Below are 19,214 nucleotides of genomic sequence, written 5' to 3'. Positions count from 1 at the left end.
ATAGATATCAATATCATTAATGAACTTACATTTCAATTTTAAAATTCTCAAAATTAAAATTCATTAGTTTTTTTGTTTATTTATTTAAATTTAAAAGATAAAAAACATTTCCATTATAATAATTTATTATTTTTTTTATTTTCTTATACATTCAAAGTTTTTAAATATTTAAAATTTTATATTTAATTTTTTTTTTAAATTAACCAAAACAACCCATTCTTTACCCGATTAAAAGTGGACTGGGCTTAACTTCCGTAGGTTGGGCCAGCATTAGCTATTGCGGTTTTTTTAATTATCATAGCTTGATTTTTCATTCAGAGTAGAAGAGCAATATATTTGGCGCGTATGTATTGCTTTTGAGACCCCCCTGTCTCCATATTCCCTACGTATTACATGAATAAATTGATCGTTCCCTTCTCTGAAAATCTTACTTCTATCAATGGAGGAGTCGTTTCTTCAGTTAGATCTCTTATACAAAACCCTATCTCTCTCCGTTTTCTGTCAACATCTACAGCAACCCCAATTGCATCAACGTCTGTTCTTTCATCATCATCGGAAGAAGTTTTTGATATGACTTCACACATAATCCAAGAAAAAGATCTTCTGAGGAAATCCTCAAATGGTGGGTTACGTGTGCTGGACCTCATTGATCACGGGTTTTTAGAACCAGACGCTAAATTATACAGCCAAATGCTTAACAAGTGTACCCAATTGGGAAAGATTAAGGAAGGAAAAATGGTGCATACACATTTTATGAACTCAAAGTTTAGCCATTATCTGGTGATTCAAAATACAGTCGTAAACATGTACGCGAAATGCGACTGTTTGGATGATGCACGCGAGGTGTTTGATAAAATGCCTGTGAAAGATATGGTGACTTGGACTGCTATAATTACTGGGTACTCTCAGAACGATAAACCAGAAGAGGCGCTTCTTTTGTTTCCACAAATGCTTAGACTCAATTTGAAGCCAAACCATTTCACATTCTCCAGTCTTTTGAAGGCTGCTGGAGCTAGAGGCAATGAAAGAGAAGGAGAACAGATTCATGGATACTGTTTAAAATACGGGTACGCCTCAAATGTCTATGTGGGTAGTGCACTTGTAGACATGTATTGTAGGTATGAAAGAATGTCAGAAGCACATTTTGTTTTCAATCAGTTAGAGGACAAAAATGAGGTTTCTTGGAACTCTCTGATCGCTGCACATTCCAGAAAAAATGAAGGAGATAAAGCCCTTTTACTCTTTCAAAAGATGCAAATGGATAATTACAACCCGACCCATTTCACTTATTCAAGTCTTTTTAGTGTTTGTGCAAGCACCGGGTCACTAGAGCAAGGAAAATGGATCCACGCTCACATGGTCAAATCCGGTCAAAAGCTCATAGCTTTCATTGGCAACACCCTTGTTGACATGTATGCAAAATCAGGTAGCTTTGATGATGCTATAAAAGTCTTCAACAGATTAACAAAACCAGATGTTGTTTCATGGAATTCAATCCTTACTGCATATGCACAACATGGGTTAGGTGTAAAAACTTTACAACATTTTGAAAAAATGATCAAAACAGGAATCCAACCGAATTCAGTAACTTTTTTATGTGTTCTAACTGCTTGTAGCCATGGTGGACTATTAGAAAAAGGAGAATTTTATTTCAAAATGATGAAGGAATACAATATAGAGCCTGAAGTCTCACATTATGTGACAATGGTTGATTTACTTGGTAGAGCAGGTAAACTTGATGTTGCTTTGAGTTTTATTACGAAAATGCCCTTTGAACCGAATGCAGCTGTGTGGGGGGCTTTACTTGGTGCTTGTAGGACGCATAAGAACATGGAATTAGGCGCTTATGCTGCTGAACGGGTTTTTGAACTCGACCCGTTTGACTCGGGGCCCCATATTTTATTATATAATATATACGCGAGTGGTGGTAAATGGAATGAGGCTTCAAAAGTTAGAAAGTATATGAAAGAAATTGGTGTAAAAAAGGAACCTGCTTGTAGTTGGGTGGAGATTGAGAACTGTGTGCATATGTTTGTGGCAAATGACCAAACTCACCCTGAGAAAAACAAGATTTATAAAAAGTGGGAGGAGATTAGTGAGAGGATTAAGGAGATTGGGTATGTTCCGGATACAAGTCATGTTCTTTTGTTTGTTGATGAGCAAGAAAGAGAAGCGAAACTACAATGTCATAGTGAGAAACTTGCTTTGGCGTTTGCAATTATGAAATTGCCCCCGGGGTCAACGATTAGGATCAAGAAGAATATTAGAGTGTGTGGTGATTGTCATTCGGCTTTTAAGTTTGTTTCTTTGTTGGTTGGGAGAGAGATTGTTTTAAGAGACACAAATCGGTTTCATCATTTCAATGGTGGATCTTGTTCTTGTGGTGATTATTGGTAAAAACATACATGTCAACACATAGAGGTTATAGTTTATAAAGGTAGCATGAGTCCGACATTTTAATTGTAGATCTATAACTTAATGTAATTCAAGAATTATTGCTCATGAATTTTTTTTTTTTCGTATATTGAGATTGTATTGATTGTTTGATTTGGGCTAGAATGCCTAGGAGGCTAGGACTAATCATATTTTGTATGTTTTGTACTTAAAATGTTTGATTTGGGACATGATTGAACATGTTGGACTATCACAAGTGACTTGTTTTCTTTCTAGTTTAAATTTTATTTCAATTATTAAAGATAAATAATTTTTATAGGTATTGTTAAATATAGTATATCCTAGTTATTATATCATGGTGCCAATGAAAGGTTTTAACTGATTTAAAAAACATGAAAATACAAACTAACTCTCGATGAAAAAATAACCAAATTCTAGATAAAGGCGTACTTTGAAATTAGACTAAGGTGTACATAAGAAAACCCAAATTTTATTTTTAGGTAGATAAATAGAAATCGGAGTAAATTACACGAATCGTCCCTGGTCTAAATGTCAATTTGCATGTTCAGTCCCTATTTTTGAAAATTAACTCGGACCGTTCATCATTTATTTAATTCTTCGGTCCTATCGACGGTAGCCATTTGTTTTCTCCGTTTGGGTGCCCAACGTGCCTAGCACGCAAGGGTGTTTTTGTCATTTCAGGTCTTGTGCCCTATTAGAGTCGGTGTCCTTCCCCTTCTTTCACTCACCTTCGTCGACAATCTTCTTCGCCATTTTCTTCTTCGATTAGCTTTCCCCAGTCAAAATGGCCATTAGATGCAATTGTGGAGTTGAAGTTGTGATTCGTATGGAGCAAGAACAACCCTGGAAAATGTTACTATGCTTGTTCTAACTCGGTTAATTTCAATTTTTTGATAAATCTAACCTAATCTCCCACTTTCTATTTTCAATAATCATTACCATTGTTAAATGTTTGAAAATTTAGCTTTGTAGGGCTATGATTACAAGTTCATTGGTTGGGTGGTGGATGAGCATAAATGTGTTTGTATGAACATTAAGATGAAGCTTGAACAACAAAATCTGAATTAAAGTTGTATCTAGGTATTAGTTGGTTTTTCTTTTTGTCAACTCTAGTGTACAAAGTGTAGAATAAGTTATCATATTCGTTTAGCTTTAATTTGTATTGTATAGTATCAGTTTGCAAGTTAATAAGTTAAGTAGGTGTAAAACTCGTGTATTACATGAGTTGATTAAAAAATATATATTAAAATGTAAATAATAAGTATTTTTTAAAATAAGGAATGAATAAACATATTAATTGCAATTTAGTATAATATTTATTACATTTGATACTTTACATATATAAATACGTATTATATGGCTTTTTAATTTTAAAAATTAAGAAAAAACATAAATTGACATGTGGATATTATTTATTTAAAAAATATCATAAAATGACAAATATCAAAACTCATTAAAGATTGACATGTGACAAAATTATCTTCATTTATTATAATAGAAGATAGTAGATTAAATTGTGGTGTTATTTATGGTAATTGGCAAAACATGCATTCATACGATTATAGAATAAAACAAAAAATACATTAATAACCAAATTAAACATCGAGTCATTCATACCATTACAAACATTCATCCTATCAACATAGTTTGAAGTACATCACCAAAATAGTAAAAAAAAAAAAGTAACACCAACATTAGTTCAAACTGAAATTACAAACCCAAATTTAAGAACATTGTTTCAAGTACATCACAAACATTAGCCAAACAAAAGACACAAAACGAGTACATAAACACTAAACCACTGGACTTTTTCCCTTGGTCACAAAACGTACATTCTATCCCACACCACTATCCTTGGACTGTGATCCTCCCACTGCTTGCCCCTTACAGCTCCTACCATTATGCCCAACATTTCCACACTTTGAACATCTAACTGACTTGGTCCTTCTACTCACTCTAGCACCATCATCTTCTATAGCAGAGTTTCTTCTTTTCTTTTTTGACCTACCAATAGGCACATGATGTTCTGGTGGTAGTAACTTTGTTGGACAAGGACTTTTTGACCACATCATCCTCCCATTAATTGGTTCAATTTTGAAGGCATACATCTTTTTTCATGTCTTTAACCAGTATGTAGGGTGAACCCATGTTTCAGGTATCCCAACATTCTCATTATCCCTCCTCATATCCCATATAAGAGCAATGGTGTGCTTGCAAACTAGGATGTTACAGATAGGGCAATTCCAAGTAGGCGACCTTACCTTGAGTTCACTTCCATAAAGTACTTGTAATCAAAGCACTACAGTAGCCACAGTTAATATGTTGTTAAAACAAGAAAAAAAAAACAAATATATTCAAACAGACATTTTTAGCCTTTTTACTGGTGTCAGGTAATCCTGCTGCCCCAATAAAACCTCACCTGAGGATGCTTGCCCTTTCATTGGACTTCTTATACCAAGTTTACTGTCATATATTTATAAGGAAATGAAAGCCACTAAATTCTAACAAGGAAATCAAAAACCTCTGTTCTGTGAAAATTGCAATGACCCTTTAGAATCATCTGATATTACTATTGTAAATATAATAGTCATATTCATATACATACATCATAAATTTTAAGAAACGTTGTTCTGTTTTTCATTAAAAATCTATCAAATAAAATTAAGCATATGACAACTTCATTTTGCTTTGAGCCAAAATTTTGATTCTCCTAAGCTAATGCTAACCAAAACATTCAAAAATAGTTGCATCTTCATCTTGCTTCTTCATCTTTGAGGAAACTTGATTTAGTATCAAATAAATTTCATCACATCTCGGATGTGATCTGTCATCCACAATAAACTTATAAACTTCATTTCCTTGTTGAATAAAGCTATACCCAGCTGCTTTTATGATTTCAGAACCCTTCATCATCTTCCTCAACTTTGCAACTCCATCCCACCTACCTGTATTCGCATATATATTCGATAAAATTACATAATTGCCCGGATTCCAAGGCTCCAGTTTGTACAAATGTCCAGCTGCTATCTCACCCATCTCAACATTCTTATAAAAACTACACGCCCCAAGAAGGCTTCCCCATACAACCGAGTCTGGTTTCATTGGCATGCTTTTTATAAGATTGTAGGCTTCTGTAAGCTCTCCAGCACGCCCAAGAAGATCAACCATGCATCCATAGTGTTCAAGTTTTGGAATGATTGAGAATTTTTCCTCCATTGATTTGAAAAGTTCCCATCCTTTCTCCACCATCCCTCCTCCTCCTCCTCCATGGGTGCATGCAAGGATTGCTCCCACAAATGTCACATCATCTGGTGAAATGACTCCAATCATTTGGTGGAAAAGCACAAGAGCTTCATAACCTTTTCCATGAACAGCCAAACCCATGAGCATAGTATTCCATGAGCACAAGTTCCTCCTTTCACCAATTTCCTCAAATATCTCCATAGCCTTATCAACATTACCACATTTGAAATACATTTCTAGCAAAGCATTACACACAAACAAATTCTTCAAGTACCCATGTGCCCTTGCATACCTTTCAATCCTCTCTCCCACCTCCAATGCTCCAAGATTCGCACAGGCTGGAAGAGCACTAGCAACTGTGACTTCATTTGGGATTACAAAATTACTTTTCTCCATTTCCAAAAACAACTTGAGACAACTCCTGTAATTCCCGTTTTGTGAGTACCCAGATATCATGGTAGTCCAGGAAACAACATTCTTTGTAGGCATTTCATCAAACAGCTTCAATGCTCCCTCCATATCCCCGTTTCTTGCATACCCTGCTATCATGGAATTCCAAGTGGGAACATCTCTGATCTCCATTTTGTCAAACACTTGGCGTGCAAAAGGTAAGCAGCCTAGTTTTGCATACATGTCAACTAAAGCTGTGGAGGCGTAGAGATCAGACTCATAACCTGATTTCACAAGATGAGTGTGGAGAAACTGAGCTTGGTTAGGAGGCAAGTTTAGTGTGGCAGAAGCAGCAAAGAGGGAGGTGAAGGAGTGCTGGTTAGGGGAGCAGCCATTGAGGCGCATTTGGGTGTAAAGGACAAAACATTTGTCACAAGGGCCATGTTTAGAGAAAGCTTGAATGAGTTTGTTGTAGTGGAAGACAGTTGGTTGAGGAATAAGGTCCAACACTTTGTGAGCGTAGGGTATGTTTGGGATTTCAAGAAGCTTAGTGATTAGAAATTTCGTGAAATCTATGCCATTGCGCAGGGTGTGGCCATGGATTTGCTTCAACTGGTTTTGGTTCATAACAGATTACAGATCACAGATTACTTTAACAATAAAAACAGGGGACAAGGGCAAATATGTTATATGTCCACACATCCCTCTCAAGCATTTGTAATCCTTTATACATCCCTCTCAGGCATTTGATCAAACAGCTTGCCTGCAAGGCAACCATCCCAACTCAAATAAAAAACCATCATGAATATGAGCCTTAAGAACACAGACTCAAACATCTAATTAAAGATACAGAAAACAACAAACACATCATATGTCATATATGAACAACAAACACGTCCGATATCATATATGAACAGCAAATCAGAAGTAGCAAACAAGTAGATGTGGCTATCAAAGGCAGAAAACAAAAGAAAGAAATCGACAAAAAATAATTGGTAATACTCCAGCATCAATTGATAATCATGAATTTGGTATCACTTTATATCAAGAATGGCGATTTCAAAAGAAAGCAGGAAAAAAAAAAGGAAGAAACAAAGTAGAAAAAATGAAGAAACAAAGCAGGGAAAAAAAAAAAGAAATGGAACCTGAGGTGGGTTGCAACGGTATAGCTGTGGCTATCGAAGGTCTCCGGCTGGTGGCTTCACAGCAGTGGCGACGGCATGGCGATGAGCAGGGGAAGGAGGAGAGGCAATGCTTTAAAGGTTTTATTGAGTTTTTAACCAGAGGAAATATGGCTGTGGAATTAAAGACAGTTATAAGATTTACAAAAATTAAAAACAAGAAAACGGCTATTGGGCTTGAATTGATTTTTAAATCCGTTTTTACATGAAAACTTCTGTTTCTGGGCCAAACCCCAGCCCATTGGCTAACTGATTTGCCCCGTGTTGCTCTACTGTTTACTTTGTGCCTTGTGATATTGGATCTGTTATTGGATTGGGCCTCTTTTAGGCTAGGCTTTAGATGGAGAATAGTATTGCTGAATTATTTGTAAAATAGGGTCAAATAGTCAATGATGTAAAGTGAAAGCATTTTTTAGTAGTTTAATGAAGATATGAAAGGTGTAGGAGAGACCACGTCGCCCACAATACAGACCATAAGAACCTCGTACACCCTAATATTTTTTATTGTTTATTCTCTGGTCCCTTGTCGATTTTTAATTTTCTTGAGGACCACCAAACTTTTTGAATGTCGGGAAAAAGAATTGAAGTTTCATTGGATGACTTTTGTGATGAACTCGATTACATACGATTTAATTTTTAATAATAGTAAACCAATTGATTATATTATATTCTAGTATTAGATATTATTATTATTATTATAATAAAAAGCTTTAACTAACCACCTGTTATATTCTTAGTTGATTTTTAACTAATTTATTAAAAATTAAAATGTATAGTTAAATAAATGGATATTATTATTTTAATCTTATAAAAATATCAATATTGAGTCGTTCTATAAAGAATGTTAAAATTTGAAAGGCTGAAAAGGAAAGAGAATGAGGATTATCAATCGCTGCTCAAAAATATTGATGATCTGGAATTGATAGCGGAAAACAGGCTTTTATCTTCCTCAAAGAGGACTTGAGACAGAAGTGGAGAAAAAGGGTGTTAGAAGTTGACTCTATTCGCAGATCATATCTGAAACAGAGATCGAAATTAAACTGGGAGGTAGATGGCGATGAAAATTCAAGGTTTTTTCATAGGATTGTGAATAATATTAAAAGGAAGAATCGAATCCATGGGCTTACTATTGATGGAGTGTGGGTGAATGAACCTTCTAAATTAAAACAAGAGATTTTGGAATTCTTTTCAAATAAGTTTGATGAACCATTATACAATCGGCCGAAGCTTATTAGTAACAGATTTAAGAGAATCTCAGATTTGATAGAGATTCTCTAACTAAGCCTTTCTCGGAGATGGAAATAAAGGATGCTATTTGGTGTTGCGGAAACGATAAGGCGTCGGGACCTAATGGATTTGCTTTTAAGTTCTTAAAACACTATTGGGACTTGATTAAATCGGATGTGATTATGTTTATGAAAGACTTTGAGGACTTCAGTACGTTGGCTAGGGGATGTAATTCTTCATTTATCTCCTTAATTCCTAAATCTCGTGATTCGCTTTTTTTGAAGGACTATAGACTGATCAATCATGTTGGTTGTTTGTACAAAGTGCTTTCTAAGGTGCTTGTTCATCAGCTTAAAAGAGTCCTTGTTAAAGTTATTAGCCCCGAACAAACGAATTATGTTGAAGGCAGAAGTATCTTAGATGGGCCGCTCTTGCTTAATGAAATTTATTCGTGGGCCAAAAAAGTAAAGAAGAAGAATTTGATTTTCAAGATGGACTTCGATAAAGCTTTTGACTCGTTAAGTTGGGAGTTCTTAGATTCGATAATGGAACAAATGGCGTTTGGATGGAAATGGAAGAGATGGATCAAGGGATGTCTTGATTCTAGTAGAGCCTTTATTTTGGTTAATGGTGCTCCCACAAAGGAATTCAATATTAAGAGGGGTGTTAGACAAGGTGATCCTCTTGCATCTTTTCTCTTCATAATCGCCATGGAAGGTCTTCATATTTCTATGGAAGCAACGTGTGACTTGCATTATTTTCGAGGGCTTGCTCTTCCTTATAATGGTATCAATATTTCACACCTTATGTATGTCGATGATGTGACATTTATTCAAAATGGTCGGAGATCAACTTCATCAACCTTAATAGATTGCTTCATTGTTTTTTTCTTGCTTTCGGATTAAAAGTGAATTTGCACAAAAGCAAGGTGTATGGTGTTGGTGTGAATAATCAACAGGTTGATAGACTTGTTAGTATCTTGAAGTGTAAGCATGCTTTTTTTTTTCGTTTACTTATCTTGGGCTTCCGGTGGGGGCTAATATGAAACTCTCTAAGCATCGGAGTCCAGTCATAGACAAATTTCGAAATAAACTTTCGAAGTGGAAAACAAAATGTCTCTCCTTTGGTGGTTGGGTCACCTTATTAAATTCGGTCCTTAACAGCCTCCCTTCAAATATTTTTCTCTATTTTTAGGGCCCCCAAAAAAGTTATTAATGTCTTGGATGGCATTAGGAGACGGTTTCTATGGGGAAGTGATGAAGACAAGAGGAAGATCAATTGGGTGGCGTGGGAGATGGTCATTAAACCAAAGGAGATGGGAGGTCTTCGAGTCGGGTGTCTTGATTCGACTAACATGGCCCTTGTCGCCAAGTAGTGGTGGAGATTGAAAACGGGTATGATTCTTTTTGGTTTTCTCGTATAAAAGCTATTCTTAATATTAAGCTTATTGATGGTAGATCGATTGCCAATAAGTTTATTAAAGGTGTTTGGCTGAGTATTTCTCAAATCAATTGTGATTTTGAAAATAGAGGTATTCGATTTGATAATTTTTTAAAAGAGTTGTTGGAAAATGTGACAAAACACTCTTTTGGAAGGATTGTTGGTGTGGTGATATAGCTTTAAAAGATGCTCATCTTAACCTTTATACAATTCAGAAAAATAAAGATTTTTCTTTTAGTAGAGAGAGTCAATATTATGAATGGGAAGATTTTGTCTTTTTCTTAGGACTTGGCGAGGCAACTTAGAGGTGGGAGGGAAACAAGTTAGTTTCGGGCATTATCAGGCATTATCGAATCAGATTGTTGTTTTCAGGTTTGAAGATGGTTGTGACAGGTGGATTTGGGGAGGTGACGGTGGAGATGTGTTTTTGGTGAAATCTTTAAGAGATGTGATGGCTATTAAGTCCAACAATGGGACTTTGGATTCTTTCAATTGGGTAGAATGGGTCCCTCTAAAAATCAATTGTTTTGTTTGGAGATTGATTAAAAACAGAAGTCCTACTTTCTTGAGCTTATTTAGTTGTGTAATTAATGTCTCGTCTAGCTTATATCATTTTTGTAAAGAAACTGATGAGAGCATTGATCATGTTTTTTTCTTTTGTTCTTCTTTCGTTGCAGTTATGTGGAGATGGCTGGTGAACTGGTATTCCTTTCTTATGAGGCTTCCTAATTCATGTGATGACTTATTGGATATGCTTAATTCTACTGTGCGGAGCAAAAAAATCAAGAAGTTGTATTTTTCTTTAGTATACACTACTCTCTTGATGATATGGAAGGCCATAAATGTGATTGTTTTCAGAAACGAAAGACAGACGATCATGATTACAGCTTATGCTATTAGTTTAAACACTTTCAATTGGATCAAACATAGGTCTAATTGTATATTGATTGGCATGATTGGAACTCCTCCCCTATTTTAGACTATTTCTTGTGATTTGGCTCGAGCTCCTTGCTTATGTAGTTGTGTTGTTTGTTTGTTTGCTTTTCTGCTTTAATAATATGCTTGACTTCAAAAAAAAATTATTTCTTTTATCACTTGAAACCATAAACACAGTTATAAAAGATTAAATACTAGATAATTAAAACAACTTATATTTTATAACTGTAGAAACAAGAATCATATTGTATCATAGATTGTTTTGATTATTCGTGTGACTTTATACTAAGAATATATTGACATATATTCATAATTTAATATTATCTTTCATTTGCTTAAATAACTACATATTTTTCAAGTTCACAAGATATTTTTATAATAATTCAACATTTTTGTCGATGAATCGATGCATTTTCAAGTACGATCATCATAACATTTAGAAGGAAAAAAACATATCATTTTTCTTTTAGTTTCGGTTTTTCATACATGTATGGTTAAGGAATCTGAATATTGCTACTTTTTGTCACCTTCAAACACATCTCTTTTGTTGTCCTCTTATGGAAAAAAACAATGCGAATCATTCTTTCCTCTCATGAGGTCAAAATGTAAAACCACTACCAACAAACTGAAAAAGAAATTAACTTTTATATGGATACTTAAAATCAAAACATTGTAATTTTGTTCTAACGAAGACACCAACTGTATACAACATTTTGATTTTGATATTATGTTTTATTTTATCTTAATTAAGTCATTAAGTTTTAGTACATTTTTGTTGCAAATTTAACCAATCGACCAATTTACTTAAGATATTTCATGTTTCTCATTTGGTAACGAGGTAAAAACCTAATGTGGCTTCGCCAATCTGAGTTGGCAAACATTTTTGTTAAATTGAACCCTTACGTTGATCTATACTCACTTTCCTTTATTTCTTCTTTTTTCTTCTCTCAGTGCATCACAATTTTGTGCAATGACTTCCTAAGGCCGCTCAAGTGGTTCATCATCTATGAGTGATGTAAGCAAGACATGGAAGGTTTCATTTAGGAGATGACAGTATGTACAACTTTTCTTTGTTTGCTTACACCATTTTCAGATGATGAACCACTTGAACGAGCTTGTGAATCTGTTGCAGAAAATTATGATTCTTTAGTAGAACATAAGAATAAATTAGCGAAAGTATGTATAGATCTATATAAGGTTCAGTTTAACCAAAATATTTGCCAACTATGATATTATATTGTTGTTCGTATATTTGTTGAAGAATAATGTCATATCGTTGTATATACAAAATTCATATTAGAATAGTAACATAAAATAGTGTTCTCACGTTCTCACATTAAATAGTGTTCTCATTTAAACTTAACCCTATATATATATATATATATATATATATATATATATATATATATATATATATATATATATATATATATATATTAACGTCTTTTATGCAATTTTTCCTATAAAAATACCCAATAAACTAACTAGTTAAAGGCTATTTCTTTGGAACACGATATTACAAAGCTTAATATAAGAATTGTGGTAAGTTTGTGAGCATAAAATGTGAAACAAGAATCCCAGATCAAAACTTAGAAATGTGCGGGGCCACTAATAATAATAATAATAATAATAATAATAATAATAATAATTGTTATTGGTTCTAGCTTTTTAACATGTGTCTTCATGGATAAGCCTTGAATGGCCTATATTTGTTTAGTTTAATGATTATGATGTTTGGTGGAAATGATATTGACGTATTTGTTGTTATTCGCGCCTTTGGAATTTACCCCACAATTATTAAAAATTTTCCCCATTTTTCCTCATTTATGATCTTTTTGCCCCTTCGCTAGAGTGGTTGGTTGGCATTTGGTGGTTGAAAGATGTCAATCTCTAAATTATTTTATGAAAAAACTATTTTCCCTAAATAAACTAGACGAAATGAAACCAGATGAAATTCTATCATAGTATCATATTTCTATATTATTATTATTATTATTATATTGTTTTCATTATCAAAGGCGTATTCGAGTTTACGAGACATAAGAAACTGTAAAACGGAGAATCATGTATCATCAAGCCATTGATGTGATGTGTGAGGGGATAAGTAGTTAAAGCAGACGCAAGAGAGGAAACAAAAGCAAAGGGAAACTCAGGGTACAAGTCTCCAACACTTTTACATCATTAGAGAACAACACATGTGATAGGTGCATTTTATGCATCTATTTTACGTGTTTATTTCCGTCCTTTCATAGCATTGTACTTCATAATTCTTGCATTTAGTTAATTATTTGGGCAACTGCATATTTCATTAAGAATGTCTAGTACTTCATTATTTTTGATTTATTTTGCAGGCATTATGATGCATGGAGCTTGGAGCATGGAGTTTGGAGCTTTGGAGCATGAAGATAAGATGAACCGGTTATTCCATGGTAGAAAACATGAAGACATAACCCGAGTCATTGTTGCATTGTCCTCATAGCAAAGGACTACGTTTGAAATGCGGTTCTTGTCACACTAACATGGGTCGTGTTTGTCTTTTATCATCTTATATTTGAGCAACATGATTCGTGGTGAAGCTAGACTGAATATGGAGCCAACAATGAAGACTTATTTTGATTTTTAGCAAAAAGCATAGGCCATGCCAAAAACACATGGTCAAGACAAATGACCATGCCAAAAACACATGGGCAAAAGGCACGGCCATGCTAAAAACGCATGGCCTTATGACATGTACGTGAACATTAATTAAAAAAGGAGAATATGTCATTTTTGGGAGAGACAGTTTCTGAAGCAACCAGGGGCGATCCTGGGCGATTCTAGGAGAATTTTTGGAGCTTTTGAGAAGACCTAATCATTGCAAACACTTTTGATTTCATTTTTGTAAGCATTAAACATTCCAATTCCATCTTTATTCTTGTTTGATTTGTTCTTAGCCATGTGTGGTTCTAGTTCTTGTTCAGAACATGTTGATTGCTTGACTTGAAGCATGTGATTAGATGTTTGACTTGTGATTCTATTCTAGTGATTATGTTCTTGTTTAAAGTAGAATCCTTAAATTTGATTTGTGTTTGATTGGCCACTTTCATGAATTGAATTTTTGTGTAGTAAATTAACTTTTAGGGCACCTAATCGTTCTATAAAGTTAACGATTGGTAACAAACAATAGGTTTTCTTATTGTAGAACATTTATCACATGTTTTCACACTTCCGAGCGTATGAGAAGAAATGAACATTGTTGAGAAACTTGTACAAAACTTAATTCAGTTTTTCAATACAATCTAAGAGCGTGTTTAGGTTTAATTAGTAAAGCTAGGTCTAGTCAAAGAGCGTGTTTTGGTTAGATAATTCATTAATTTGGAAAGCGAGAGGTATTAGAGCGTGTTAATACCTTTCAGTACCAACTTAGAATAGTAATCACAAATTACATCAAGTCACAATCAGGTTAAATGACAACATTGAGAACTAGAACTGGAAGCACTTTTACAACTTGTTTACAAATCTATTTCATTTTCTGCATGTTCCAAAGTTGATTGTTATTTTCATTATTTGAATTTTGCAAACAAAATCCCCCTTTGTGACCAAAGTACCTTGCGCAAATAGGTATAGACTTTTGTCTTGTGTCTTTATGGTTCGACCCTGTTTGCCTTGTACTACTTTTTAGTGCATTAAAGCAATGTATTTGGAGTCTATTATACCCCTTTATTTATTGGGTTTGACACGCCTAACAACATGTTTCAAGATCCTTGACGAAAATCAAAAAGGACGACATACACATTGTTATCAACACAAAATCGAAGTACAAAAATTAATTTGTTTACCATGTTATTGGAAATATATATTTCTTTTAAAAAATGAACCATTATTAGAACAAGGAAAAATATAGTTACAAGTATAACTAACGGGAAGTAATGCACTATTACCAACCATTATATATTTTGATTTTACAAGATGTAAGGGAGAAGATGATTCCTTGGTTGAAAGTCATATGCGAACTTTCTTTGGAATACATGTAATATTTGGGGTCTTGTGATTGTTGAATTGACATGGCTAGAAAGATGGAAGCGAGATCAGTAAATTGTTCATTTTGAGGTGTTACATGACCACCAAAGTCAATATTAGGAGGCTCGGATGTACCTACTTTGTAGGACAGAGGCTAAAATGGAGTTATGGATTCGTCAGAGTGGGTTGTGGGCTATTGTTGGGACTAAATGCGTCGACATGTAGTTGTTGATGGGCAGGAAACCACTACCAACGGGCTACTGTAAAGGCTAAAGGCATCAATGGCTTGCGGTTAGGCTTGAAAACAACCAAGAGAGTTGATGTGGCAGTCCGAAGGCAACTGAGGCTACTAAAACGATAAGTGGTTGTCAGATGCAGAGAGGGGCCGAGAAGACCATGTTAATGTTGAGATCGACCAAGATTATGGGGCGATTGCGAAAAATTCTTAATAAGAATGAGGATTGTCATGGTTGTGATGATCCAAGTTATAATTACCTACAACGAGGTTAATAGGAGTAGAAATAATAAAACTAACCCCACCCCTTTGGGGACAGGGACGAAGCTTATATAAGGCTAGGAGGGGTTGTGTTGTGGCCCCCCTGTTTTTGTTTTTCATAACTAGCTCTTAACTATTAAATTTTTTTACATATTATGCCTAAAACTATAAAATTTGACTTTGACCCTCCTGTTCTTCAATTTTTATATATATTCTATTTTCAGTCCCCCCAAATCAACACTTCAAGCTCCGTCATTGCTTGGGGAGCACTTATATGATTATTTTACGTTTTATTTGACATGTTTCTCAACCTCTTACATAGCATAGTATTTGAATAAAATGGATGGGAGGACGTCAATGAAGAATCATTAGTCATGTCAATAGTTTCTTTATGAAATTTGTATTGAAGTAGCATGTTTTTCGCCTCTAGAAACAAGGGAAACGAAATTATGTTTGTAATAACATCTATAAAGTTATGGTAAGATATATGCAATTATCTTGAAATTTGCATGACAGCCTCAATTTTAGTTATCGAAGAATGAATTGGCAAGATATTTGAGTGAGTAACATAACTTATTACTGGAATTAGAACCTTACTTTATGTCACGGAATTGATTTTGTAGTTGAAGCATGCAAGACAAATTGTCGTTAGGGAGAACTCATGTAGTTTGTCCCACAAGTCTTTAACGATGAAATTATCACTCGATATGATTTGTAGTAGATTTGCATCACACATAGAGTATAATCACGATTCTATACAGGAGTCAACAACTTTCCAGTCTTCATCGGTTCATTCTTATCACCTTTGGGTTTAGAAGTGTAAGTAGACATTAATATGTTTGTGAACTGTAACACATTTGCGCATGTCCAAAAAAGATCGATGCCACAATTTGTATTTGGATATGTTAATGGTTAGTAGACAACATGGTAGGGCATTGGAGGCGACACTTGACGACATGGAAAGGGGTCGAAAAAACAAAAAATAAAATAACAAGATAAAAATAGAAAACTCACATGTGGCGAAGAGATTGTTGCAAATGGTCACCTACAACCGATTGTCGGTGTGAGATACAAGAGTCCAAAGAAAGAGATCCAAGGTGGAGGGCAACAGGGGCAATGACTCAATGAGGAGGGGTGGCTGATTGGTCGTGTAATTGGATAAATGTGCGGCGATTGCTCGACGATTGTTGAAATCACCGATGAAAGCCATTGTACAACAGTTGTAGAGATTGAAGTGACAGGCGGCGGCGACGGCGAGTAGTGTGATAGTGAGGCTGATAAGGAGGCAACAAATAAGATGATGATTCAATCAGCGCGACTCGATACAATGTTTGATAATGTAAAAAACTTGTTATGGTTGGTATTTCATTAGCGTTGTATAAATATATATATACACGTGTTACATAAATGAATCTATACTACGCAACATGAGCAAATAAATAAACAACATTTAACAAAATGGAATGAGAGATTATAATTGTTGCCTTATATGCAAGGAAGTGTGAGGAGATTTGAAGTGGACGGTTGTATCGACTTTTGCTACACTAACAATTTGCCTAAGACGAGTTCATTGATATTTGTGAAACTAGGTGTACAGCAATTTGAGTCTAAGTTTTCTTTACTCGTACATATTCATGTTATATGTTTGTGTCAAGCATCTCAAAGGATATTGTAAAGAATTTTGTTTGTATCCTAGAATTTTTAACATATATGTGTGGATAATTGTATCGTTTATGTGTATCCTTTTGTTAAAGCCTTTGTTTCCAATACTTATTTGACCTTCATATTTAATTTTAGAATCATCTCATAAGATAGTACTAGTAACATGATAGAGGATTTATTACTTATTGATTCGGTGTAAGATGTGACTCACCTGAGGGGCCATGTGTGCCTACAGTTTACAATTTACAAAGGAAAGGTGCCAACGGCACATTATCCGCTACTATTTTCGGAATATTGTTGTCTCCACGTGGCGAACTTTATTTGGATACTATCTCCCAAAAAATCTTCAAAATAGAAGGCAGGATTATATCCTTTGTCCTATACATACACATTTTTTGTGGCTTGTAAAAAACTAAAAGTTTACTTTTATTTTTAGTATTTTTCTTTTTTAAATTTTAGTTGATTTCTCTCCTCTTAAATAAAGGTTAGGCTAAAGCGTATGGTAATATTTTTGTCTACTACAATCGCAACATAAACATTCGAGTAAATTACAGTTTTTGTCCACGTGGTTTGGTCAGATTCGCAATTTTAGTCCAACTTTTAAAAATTTGAAAAGATACATCACCGTAGTTTCAAGAAATTGCATTGCACAAAGACAATTTTACCTTTACTTTTATATTTTTGTCTTTATATATATATATATATATATATATATATATATATATATATATATATATATATATATATATATATATAATTGTTTAATTTTTTATATTTTGCCGCTTATATTTTATTTTTTTTATTTATATTTTTTACGATTTTTTTTTTGAAATTTTGTTCGAATATATTTTTAATGTTTTTTATATTTTGTTCATTTACATTTTTTGACGTTTTTTTAATACTTTCTAGTGTTTTTTTTTGGAAGTTTTGTTCGAATATATTTTTAAATCTTTTTTGACCTTTTGTTTTTTTATATTTTTGTAAAGTGTAACATCCGAATTCTAAGGTATTAAAAATATTAATTTCAATTGCAATTGGAAGAGGCTCACGACGTGAGCCATAGTGGTCACGTCGTGAGTATGACCATTGACTATTTGACCCGTGTTCTTAGACCTCACGACGAGAGATATAAGATCTCACGATGTGAGTCATGCCTGGTGGTCCTAAACCCTAAAAATCGGGTATAAAACGGAATGAGGAGGCTAGGGTCGTGCATCCTTAACCTCTTTCACTCCCAAGTCACTAAAAACCCCTAGATTTGGCTTTCTTAAGCCCTTGAGCCATTGTTGGTGGTATTGGTGTGTTATAGTGGTGGATTTCCTTGGAGAAAAAGAAGAAAAAGCACGTGTGGAGGTTCCTTTGGACGAGATAAGCTCATCCTAGTGTCATTTCTAAGTTCATAAGTCTCTGTAAGTCTCAAAGATTCCACTTTTCTCTTTTAATCTTGCTAGATCTAGGTTATGGTTACCTTCTTTGCATGGGATCTTGAGTTATCATGCTTGAGGTTCATAAATTTAGCAACTTTATGGACCATTAAGTCATTTGCCATGGCAGAACCTTTGGATCTAGATTTTGGTGCAAGTTTTGGACTCCAAGTTTGAATCTTGATGCTTATACCCATCTTTTGACCTAACTAATGTTTAAGCCATGTATGGGTCATGCATGATTGAAAAGATATGTTTTTTATGATCCTTTAGGCTAGATATGATATCCTGGAAAGTCCCAATGCGCATAAAAAAGGATTAAGAGCTTAATACTCACAGAACAGTTCTCACGACGTGAGATGTATGGTCTCACGATGTGAGCACGACTTCTCCCCGATCTGAAACCCTGAAATGAGTAAACTGAGTCAACTCGTTGTGTCGACCCAGAACGAGTTGACTCTTACGACGTGAGCCAGGGAAGGTCACAACGTGAGGATGGAATAATGAGGAAAGTTGACCATTGACTTTGACCGTTGTGTAACACCGGATTCCTGGTATGTATTTTATTTAAGAATTTTATGTATTTTCTTTGGGACTCGACGAGTTGATGGCCTAACTCGTCGAGTAGAGACAGGATCCGTGGGAAGTTTAAGTGACCTACACGATGAGTCGGGGACTGACTCGGTGAGTAGGTGCTGTTTGGACAAAACCTTAAATCTGAGGGATTGCACCTTATTTAAACGTCTTTATAGCCCCAAACCAACCCCCATCACCCCCAGAACGTTCCTTCCAAAACCCTAG

At 34.6% G+C, this 19,214-nt stretch overlaps 2 protein-coding genes and 1 long non-coding RNA gene across 3 annotated transcripts; 2 read left to right on the top strand and 1 right to left on the bottom strand.

Moving 5' to 3' along the window:
• The first annotated feature begins 336 nt into the window (after positions 1–336).
• Positions 337–2,624, top strand: LOC145070567 (Tetratricopeptide repeat (TPR)-like superfamily protein). The gene has a single exon (XM_079017507.1). It carries the CDS (start codon positions 394–396, stop codon positions 2,395–2,397), a length of 2,004 nt encoding a protein of 667 aa, XP_078873633.1. The 5' UTR covers positions 337–393; the 3' UTR covers positions 2,398–2,624.
• Positions 2,625–5,028: 2,404 nt separating this feature from the next.
• On the bottom strand, positions 5,029–7,338 carry LOC145069077 (Pentatricopeptide repeat (PPR) superfamily protein). The gene is made up of 2 exons (XM_079016054.1): positions 7,194–7,338; positions 5,029–6,811 (listed from the first exon to the last, which is right to left on the bottom strand). The coding sequence occupies exon 2, from the start codon at positions 6,673–6,675 to the stop codon at positions 5,137–5,139; it is 1,539 nt and encodes a 512-aa protein (XP_078872180.1). The 5' UTR covers positions 6,676–6,811; positions 7,194–7,338; the 3' UTR covers positions 5,029–5,136.
• Positions 7,339–12,697: 5,359 nt separating this feature from the next.
• Positions 12,698–13,874, top strand: LOC145069286 (uncharacterized). Its single transcript, XR_013689416.1, has 2 exons — positions 12,698–12,986; positions 13,184–13,874. It is a non-coding gene; the product is annotated as an uncharacterized LOC145069286 (long non-coding RNA).
• The last annotated feature ends 5,340 nt before the right edge of the window (positions 13,875–19,214 follow it).

Source organism: Lactuca serriola, chromosome 8 (assembly GCF_051521515.1).
Source record: "Lactuca serriola cultivar US96UC23 chromosome 8, Lser_US96UC23_V15, whole genome shotgun sequence".
NCBI lineage: Eukaryota > Viridiplantae > Streptophyta > Magnoliopsida > Asterales > Asteraceae > Lactuca > Lactuca serriola.
The sequence above is the reverse complement of the archived record's forward strand: the minus strand, read 5'-3'. Positions and strand labels throughout refer to the sequence as shown.